Raw genomic sequence first — 10,000 nt, forward strand, 5'->3', positions numbered from 1 at the left:
ATCACGATCAACTTGCCTTCTGCTCGCCCCGCTTCCCTCTCTATGCCTTGTGAATTTATACGTGTTCGCATGGGAATTATTTCTTTGTGGCTGTAAAAGTACGTAAATATCAATTACCCTGTTGTTTTATATTCAAAAATATACTTTTTATGCTATTTTACGTAAAAATATTACTATGTTGATATTGTGTTGAATAACTTTGTTTATTCTCACTTCGAATGTCACTGCAAGTTTTGTGGTTAACATATTTTCAGTACACAGTTTACGCCAAGGATACTTCTAACTATTTTTTATTACCAGGTGTGATTATTTTTACTAATGTTTTGTGAATATTTGTAGGACTGCACAGCTGCTCTACTTCAATCACCGGCTGATTAAAAAAAACACGTGCTGAAAATGGCTTCGAAAGTAGCAGCAAAGAAAGGCCCAGTCCAAACTGGCAAAAAACAACAACTTCGCGGAAAGGGATTGAAGAAAAAGAAGGTATCTCTTAAATTTACCGTCGACTGCACCACCCCCGTCGAAGACAACATTATGGATGTACAGAACTTCAAAAAATACTTGCAAGAGAGGATAAAGGTCAACGGAAAGACCAACAACTTTGGTAACAACGTCTCGTTGGAGTGCCAAAAAATGAAAGTGTCTGTCATCTCTGATATCCCCTTCTCGAAAAGGTGCCTTAAATACTTGACAAAGAAGTATTTGAAAAAGAACAACTTACGCGATTGGATCCGTGTTGTCGATGGTGGCAAGGACTCCTATGAATTGAGGTACTTCCAGATCTCATCACAAGACGATGATGATGATGAAGATGTTGAATAAATGTAAAATAATCTTTATGATAATAAAATATAAATAATTATTCTATTTTATTATTGTATTTAATAGAAAGTTGAGATGTAGTTTTATTTCAGGTATTTAATTTGAATGAAAAATATTTAACCTGTTAACTTATCACTGCACTGCATATAAATTCACAAATGCACTAGCAAAATTTCTAGGAATTTAATAATTTTGTACAATATTAGTTGACAATATCCACAGATATCAGCTCCACAAATAAAAATGCATAAATTTGTACAAAATCAAATGGTTAAACTCCAAATCATTTGTTAAAATAAATAAGTAAAATCTTGTAAAGTTAATAACTTCATGAGAAAAGAAGTAGTAGACTAAATATAGAATTTTTAAATATTTTCATTATTCCATGTTAATACATAATTTGAATTTGCCTCTAATGGATCTCAAACATTATTTTAATTTATTACTGTATACTGATGGTTGTAGTGTGCAAATTATATCTTATACATTTCTGTACTATCATATGCTTCCAAATTCAATGGAAAATCCATGTATGCATTTATATATCCATTTATACACAACAAAATCTATGATTATATATGAGATTTCCATGGAAAATCCATTTATACATTTATATATCCATTTATACAAAACAAAACCTACATTTATATTTGAGATTCCGATGAAAAATCAATATATCCATTTATGCACATCGAAACCTACATTTATATATGAGATTCCGATAGAAAATCAATATATAAATTTATATATCCATTTAAACACAACAAAACCTACATTTATATATGAGATTTCAAAGGAGAATTCATATATGCATTTATATATCCATTTATACAGAACAAAACCTATGATTATATATAAGATTTCAAAGGGAAATCCATATATACATTTATATATTCCATTTATACGCAACAAAACCTATGATTATATAGGAGATTTCATGGAAAAATCCATATATACATTCATATATCCATTTATACACAACAAAACCTACATTTATATATGAGATTTTGAATGAAAATCCATATATACATTTATATATTCATTTATGCACATCGATACCTAATTTTATATATGAGATTTCAATGGAAAATCCATATATACATTTATATATCCATTTATACACAATGAAAACTACATTTATATAAGAGATTCCATGGCAAATCATTTATATATCCAATTATATGCAACAAAACATACATTTATATATGAGATTTAATAGAAAAATCAATATATACATTTATATATCCATTTAAACACATCGAAACCTACATTTATATGAGATTTCAAAGAAATATTCATATATACATTTATACACAACAAAACCTATGATTATATACGAGATGTTGATATAAAATCCATATATACATTTAAATACATCAAATCCTATATTTATATATGAGATTTCAAAGAAAAATCCATATATACATTTATATATCCATTTATATTCAACAAAACCTACATTTATATATGAAATAATAAAGGAAAATCCCAATATACATTATATATCCATTTATACACAACAAAACCTATGACTATATATGAGATTTTGATAAAAATCCATATATACATTTATACACAACAAAACCTATGATTATATATGAGATTTTGATGAAAAATCCATATATACGTTTATATATCCATTTATACACAAAAAACCTATGATTATATATGAGATTTCAAGGAAAAATCCATATATACATTTATATTTCCATTTATACACAACAAAACCTTAGATTATATATGAGATTTTGATGAAAAATCCATATATACATTTATACATTCATTTATACACAACAAAACCTACTTTTATATATGAGATTTCAAGGAAAAATCCATATATACATTTATATACACATCATTTATACACAACAAAACCTACATTTATATATGAGATTCCGATGGCAAATCAATATATACATTTATATATCTATTTATACACAACAAAGCCTATGATTATATATATGAGATTTCAAAGGAAAATCCATATATACATTTATATATTCATTTAGACACATCGAAACCTACATTTATATACGAAATATAAAAGGAAAATCCATGTATACATTTATAAATCTAATTATTCACAACAAAACCTACATTTATCTATAAGATTTCAAAGAAAAATCCATATATAAATTTATATATCCATTTATACACAACAAAACCTACATTTATATACGAGATTTCAAAGGAAATTCCATATATACATTTATATATTCATTTATACACCACAAAACTTTCCGAATAGTATTCGGATACAACATTCACACAAAATTTATATATATATACAAGGCAATAGAGCAATGAAAGATATCTTTTAAATTTCCCAAAATTGTGCCAGTATATTAAAACCTTTTATTTATACAACGGTTTACAACAGCAGGACATAAATATTCATAATTATTTCATCAAGGCATGAACAACAGCCTTAGCATTTAATTTCTTAAGATCCGTGTAAGTCTGTCCTGTACCAACGAAAACAATGGGTTGCCCAGTAATATATGTCATAGATATCGCTGCTCCGACTTTGTCATCAATAGTATCAAATTTGGTCAATACAATGCCGTCAATGATATGGGGGTTTACATTTGAGGAATAATCAGCTAAGGCTTGATTGAATTTGACTAATTGATCAACTGCTTCGTTACCTACAAGTGCTTCGCCGACGAATAACACCAAATCGGGCTCGTTGACTTTGATCAATTTGGCTAGGGCTCTCATTAATGGTTCGTTGTCTTGCATCCGACCAGCAGTGTCCACAAGAACCACATCGATGTGGGAGTCTTTAGCAAAGCGGATGGCTTCGTTTGCTATACCGGCAGCATCTTTTCCTAAAATAAAACAAATGATAATCTTATATATAAAAATGAATCGCAAAATGTGTTGGTAAGCGCATAACTCAACAACGCCTGAACTAATTTGGACCATTTTTTTTTTAAATGTTCGTTGATGTCCAAGGATGGTTCTTACGACGAGAAAAAATCGAATAATTGCCAAGAAAACCCTAAAATCAGCCCTTTTGTTTTTCACATACAAACGTTTTCCAACTAAAATCAATAGTAGAATCAATTTGAGCTTTATTGCTATCATATAAAGTTCATATTAAATTACAAGCACTCACTGTATAATCCTCCTAAACGATTATGCGGATTTTGATAAATCTTTCTGAAGTTTGTTAAGGAAATTTTCTAGGATTTATGTGATTATAAAGTACTGGGATAAATGTGCAATATTTTAGAATGAATGGAGAAAATTGCAAAAAACGACATGTCATTGTTTGCATTGAAAACAAAGGAAAACTATCATCTGCCAAAAATTTCAATTTACATATGAACCTAGACAATATTAAAATATGTATAACAAATTTATGATTATGAATAAGAAAAATGAAATGTCTACATTATTATTGTCAAAGAGCAGCTGACATGTGCCAAAAATTAAAATAATATAAAATACAGTATATGTATGGCAGATTGAATCATACACATATGAACAAATATGGCAAATTAATTCACTTAAAATATGAAATTTGGTATTAATCAGAGCCGGTCCTACCTTTAATGCGATGCATGCGAAAAATACGAGCGCACTACTTAGGGGGCGCCAACACAAGATTTGGATATTAAATTTTCAATATAGTCTTTTTTCAATATTACATATATATATATATATATATATATATATATATATATATATATATACATTATATATTTCTTTGCATCTTTTACTAATCCTTCCACAATATTTTTAAATTTCGTAAAAATTTCACTTTATATCAACAAATGGGAAAGTAAAGATGAATACATACAATTCGGCTATCACGATATCAATTAGGAGAAGTTTAAGATGCAATTTTGGATATCTTAAATAATAAATAATTAATTTGATTTAATCCAACATGAAGTACCAGTGTTATGTTTTGGTTATCGTTATGTTATACTGTTTAAAAGACTTCAATTTCCAATATAATGTGGGAATTGAGACTCATCATTTTATTTAAAGCAGTTCTACATTTAACATCGCTCATATTATAAATGTATATGCATTTTGGGCGTGAAGAGCAATTTAAAAAACAATAATTATTATTTTAAGTAGAAATTGTAGATATGGGTACAGGACAACGTCTATTGGGTCATCTAGTATTTATATACAATTACCAACTATCTATTACTAACCATATCCCTTTTCATACAACTGCACCATGGTCCTGTTTCCATGTTTCTCCATCGGATGCAAAGCATTCAAATGCCTCGTATGGGTCCTCAGTTGCTCCACAGCTCCTGCTCTAAATGTGTCACAAGCGGCTATCAGAACACTCAAATTGTTCTCAATTAACCAGAAGCATATTTTAGCCAGGTTTGTTGATTTTCCGACACCGTTTACTCCACAGAAAGTCATCACGTAAGGTCTAGCCTGAGATTTGGCTTCAAGGCAATCTCTCAGTATATCGATACGGCGTTTTGGTGATAAAATTTGTACTAAAGATTCTTGTAAAGTGAGTTTAACTGTTGCAGCTATTGTGTCGAATGTTCCCAAAACCTAAAGAATGGAAATAAATAGTTGTAAGGGCATTTTGCCTTAAGGCAAGTTGCATGAACTTTGCGATATGTGTAAATAATCGACTTTATCAATGAGAATTCAGATTCAGATATTTAAGTAAAATATTCAACTGTTTATTTCGAAAATACCTATGATTATATATGATATTTCAAAGGAAATTCCATATATACATTTATATATCCAATTATACACAACAAAACCTAGATTTATATATGAGATTTCAAAAGAAATTCCATATATACATTTATATATTAAATTATAAATAACAAAATTTACATTTATATGTGAGATTTTATAGGAAAATCCATATATACATTTATATATCCATTTATACACAACAAAATCTATATTTAAATATGAAATTATAAAGGATAACCCATATATACATTTATACACAACAAAACCTACATTTATATATGAATTTATAAAGGAAAATCCATACATACATTTATATAACCAACCATACACAACAAAAACTACATTTATATATGAGATTTCAGAGGAAATTCCATATATGCATTCATATATCCATTTATACACAACAAAACCTACATTTATATATGAGATTGTAAAGGAAAATCTATATATACAATTATATATCCAATTATACACAACGAAACCTACATTTATATATGATATTATAAAGGAAATTCCATACATACATTTATATAACCAACTATACACAAGAAAACCTACATCTATATTTAAGATTTTAAAGGAAAGTTCATATATACATTTATATATCCACAACAAAACCTACATTTATATATGAGATTTCAAAGGAAAATCCATATATACATTTATATATCCATTTATACACAACAAAACCTACATTTTTATATGAAATTTCGATGAAAAATCCATATATACATTTATATATCTATTTATACACAACAAAATCTATATATATATATTAGTGATGTGCCGACTCGAAAAATTCCCGATTCGAATGATTCGAATCAGAAAAAAACCTGATTCGAATCATGATTCGAATCAACTCGAATCAAGTATATATATGGACAAAAAAATGATGGATGTATTAATTTAGTAAAAGTGATCCAAATTTATAATCAAAATTGTCAGTTTAACCAATATAACCGACAAAGTAGAAATTGTAAACATAAATCACTATCAAAAAGTATATTCTGAAAATTATTAAAAATGATGTAATTTTGAGGACGGCTAAAACATATCTTCAAATTAATTTACAATAATAGATTACCAAACAATTGTGCATCACTAAAGCATATAAAATAATATTTGGAATCATGGGTCGATTGTTTATTTTACTATGTAATCAGTAAAGGATCGCATCTAAACTGAGAGCTGAAAGTTAATTTCATTAATGTGAATTTGCCATTACTTACATAATCAGAAGTTAACATATTATTTACTGACTTTCTGGTGTTTAGTAATTGTTTCAAAAGAGAATTATATTGAAAGATTCCCGAAACTCGTTTCATAATTTCGAGTGGTTTATTCTGATAACATTTAAAATCTAAAACACTTAATTATTATCAAAATTGGGTATTGATATTTCACGAATAAAATCGCTCTCAGCGCTCCGTAAAATAAATAAACACGCAAGAACGACGACGCATTGTATCGCGTAACTCATATCGCTCGAACGGCTTGAAGTCGGGATGATTCGAATCAGAATTGAAGTCGGAATAACTCGTAACGCCGCTTGATTCGGTTTGGCTCATGAAGTCGGAACAACTCATATCGCTGCTTGATTCGAGTTGGCTCATATGAAGTCGGAACAACTCATATCGCCGCTTGATTCGGTTTGAGTCATGAAGTCGGAATAACTCATATCGCCGCTTGATTCGAGTTGGCTCATATGAAGTCGGATGATATAGTTAGTCGATGAATGCGGTTAAAGTCACACAAAGACGATTGGAGTTGGCTGATACATTTAAGCATATTAAAGTCGGGTGGCTCGCATGATTTAATTCATTATTTATTTTTTATATTTATGATATTTATTTTTTATATTATTATAATATTGAATTAAATTAAAACATTTTTTTATATTTATATTTATGAAAAATTTTATATTTATGAAAAATTTGTGTTAATACATATTTTATCACAGTAAATATTTTGCGGCTTGATGCGAGTTGATTCGAATCAAGTAAAATCTGATTCGAATCAAGTCGTTAAAGGCTTGATTCGAATGATTCGAATCACTTGATTCGACTTGGCACATCACTAATATATATATATTAAAAAAAATCATTAACAATAAAATGGAACTGCAAATCATTTCAGTCAAAATCTACTTTTAATCACTCTAAATTTTCTGTGAAATTCAAGCATAAATTATCAATTATTGTATAAATCCTAGTTCACTTACCTTTCCCTCAAGTTTCACAGCCACCGACTCACAAAGTTTATAAGCAATATCAGCTGCAACATTCTTTCCTATTAAATGGTCCTTTAATTTATCCAAAGCAGGCTGCATATCGTCTCTGGACAAATTTTTAGATCCAACCAACCCTTGAATATAAATAATGTAATTAGTTAAAATACTCAAAACTAATTATAAACAATACCTTACCTTTAAACATAGAAAACATTCCACCACTTTTTTTAGCCTGGCCGTTCATTTTATTGGAATAACCATTTGGAGTGTTTTTGGAATTAACAACATCTTCTTCAGAAGATTCATCATCAGTTGAATCAATTTCTATATCACGGATACCTCCTTGCATTTGACCAACCATCTACAATAATAATATAAATATTATTAAATACATTACTACAATAATATAAATATAAATATTAATAAATAATAATAATAATTATAAATCAATAATCTTACTGGTGCAGAATGTGTAAAGTTGCTTTTAGCGTCTTCAGGTTTATCTTTAGATCTATCAAGTGTTGGTAAATCCTGAGCACCTCCACCTAGTTCCCAAATTCTAGGTTTTTTACCGGCTTTTTCTTTCTCAGCTTTTGGAGATTTACTTTAAAAAAAAAAAAAATTATTAATTTTAACAAAAAATCTGAATTAATAATCTTTAACCAAATAATTATATCAGTATCAACTCACGTTTTTTCAACTTTCTTTTTAGATGCTCCCATTTTTTGTGCAAGTTTCAATCGATTTTGCATGATTATATCATTTGGATCGTCACTTTTTGTATTATTTGTTTGCACCGGTTCAATAACAGTTTTAGTATTTACTGTAAATGATAAATAAAGCATAAAATATATAATTTCGACAATTTAGAGTTTGATGTCATGAAATCTTACATTCTTCTTCATCAAAACAAACATTTTTGCCCTTTTGTTTACCTAAAAAAGGTAAATACACATAAGTTAAATTTCAAATGTAAAATATATTAGATATAATATTATCTTACCATTCTTCTTGGTGTCTTTTTTTTCCTCGCCCTTTCTTTCAATCATTGAAGCAACTGTCTTTTTAGATTTCATAGAATCTTCAAAAGAACGCATTTGTTTAGGTAACTTAGCCTGAGTCCGACCTGACGAAATAAATAACTACATACAACAAACGCAGGTTTTAATAATATACTTTATATATTTCTTTCTAATTTACCATACCCCATTCTTCAGCCGCCCGCAGAATACTGTTATAACAAGCACCAAAGTCAAATTCTTGAAAATACCTTTTATTTTGTAAGTCATTCTTATACTTATCTCTAAACTCTAAATGTACATCATTTAAAAATTTATCAACATATGACAGTTGCAAAATTTTCTGAAAGGCAACAACAAACACCAGCTCAAATTCATTGTCTAATTTATATTGCAATGTTAAGGAATCGTGGTCGTAGGTATTTTTTCCAGATCGCTCCTAAAAAGATAAATAGAATATAACATAATTCCATGAATTAAGTTTTACGTTTTATTTTTTACCTGCAATATGACACTTCTAATAAGTGCATTTACAGATGGTGCAAATATGTGGCTAGTGCTCTGAAAGCACCAGAGCACAATGCCCCCTTTACTAAATATCGTAAATAGATCTAACATTATATAATAAATTTATTTCACAATTAACCCTTTAAAATCTAAAATTATCTAAATAAAAATATCACCTATGCAAAAATTGTACTACACTATGATTTGTATGAATTGACGTTTTACACTTTGACACGTCGCACCTGACGTCACCTTCAGGTCGGTGCTAGAGAATGTAAATAACATGGATGGATAATAATAATGAATGTAAATAACATGGAGATAAAAGAATGAACTTGAAAATGGCGCTTTGCCTAAAGGCAAGTTGCATGAACTTCCTGAAATAGATATTTGGATAGAATTTACAACTGTTTATTTCAAAAATAAAGTTTTGGTTTCAATTAAATCTAAACATTGCGATTTCCAACTGATATCTTTCAAACACATTTAAATTTAACTGTCACTATATGGCGCACAGACCACGTGCTTATATGTTCTAAAATTGCAGCTTATTATTTCAAATATTAATTAATTTATATAACTTAATCAAGTTTCATAAGGCTGTTTAGTGCATAAACTTTATTGCCATGTTAATTTTCATGAAAAACGTCGAAACAATTTAAAAAAAAACTTTTTAATATATTATTTTTCATAATATCATGATCCTAAACAATTTACTAAAATG

General features: G+C 28.4%; 2 protein-coding genes across 3 annotated transcripts in view; one reads left to right on the forward strand and one right to left on the reverse strand.

Moving 5' to 3' along the window:
- LOC113389051 (60S ribosomal protein L22-like) overlaps positions 1 to 855 on the forward strand; it is a 10,234-nt gene extending 9,379 nt beyond the window's left edge. Inside the window, exons 1-2 of one of the 2 annotated variants that reach the window (XM_026626100.1) lie at positions 6 to 98; positions 340 to 855. In XM_026626100.1, coding sequence (XP_026481885.1) covers positions 397 to 822 — 426 coding nt within the window. In that variant the 5' untranslated portion in view covers positions 6 to 98; positions 340 to 396 and the 3' untranslated portion in view covers positions 823 to 855. Of the gene's footprint in view, positions 1 to 5; positions 99 to 339 lie in introns of those variants that run through there. The other variant, XM_026626101.1, reaches the window with a different exon arrangement.
- A 2,296-nt stretch (positions 856 to 3,151) lies between these two features.
- Positions 3,152 to 9,489, reverse strand: LOC113389046 (signal recognition particle receptor subunit alpha homolog). The gene is made up of 10 exons (XM_026626095.1): positions 9,271 to 9,489; positions 8,956 to 9,208; positions 8,754 to 8,876; positions 8,644 to 8,685; positions 8,441 to 8,573; positions 8,210 to 8,354; positions 7,946 to 8,111; positions 7,742 to 7,884; positions 4,998 to 5,361; positions 3,152 to 3,653 (listed from the first exon to the last, which is right to left on the reverse strand). Exons 1-10 carry the CDS (start codon positions 9,385 to 9,387, stop codon positions 3,223 to 3,225), a joined length of 1,917 nt encoding a protein of 638 aa, XP_026481880.1. The 5' UTR covers positions 9,388 to 9,489; the 3' UTR covers positions 3,152 to 3,222.
- Positions 9,490 to 10,000: the final 511 nt, after the last annotated feature.

This window comes from Ctenocephalides felis, unplaced genomic scaffold, assembly GCF_003426905.1.
Source record: "Ctenocephalides felis isolate EL2017-DRISC unplaced genomic scaffold, ASM342690v1 CF-g0.4_SCAFFOLD_03573, whole genome shotgun sequence".
Classification (NCBI taxonomy): Eukaryota; Metazoa; Arthropoda; class Insecta; order Siphonaptera; family Pulicidae; genus Ctenocephalides; species Ctenocephalides felis.

Coding starts and splice junctions, on each gene's coding strand:
- LOC113389046 (XM_026626095.1), bottom strand. CDS start 9,387: ATGTTAGATCTATTTACGATATTTAGTAAAGGGGGCATTGTGCTCTGG. Junction 8,877..8,955: donor GCGGGCGGCTGAAGAATGGG/GTATGGTAAATT, acceptor TTATTTCGTCAG/GTCGGACTCAGGCTAAGTTA. Junction 5,362..7,741: donor CTGTGAAACTTGAGGGAAAG/GTAAGTGAACTA, acceptor TCCATTCTTTAG/GTTTTGGGAACATTCGACAC.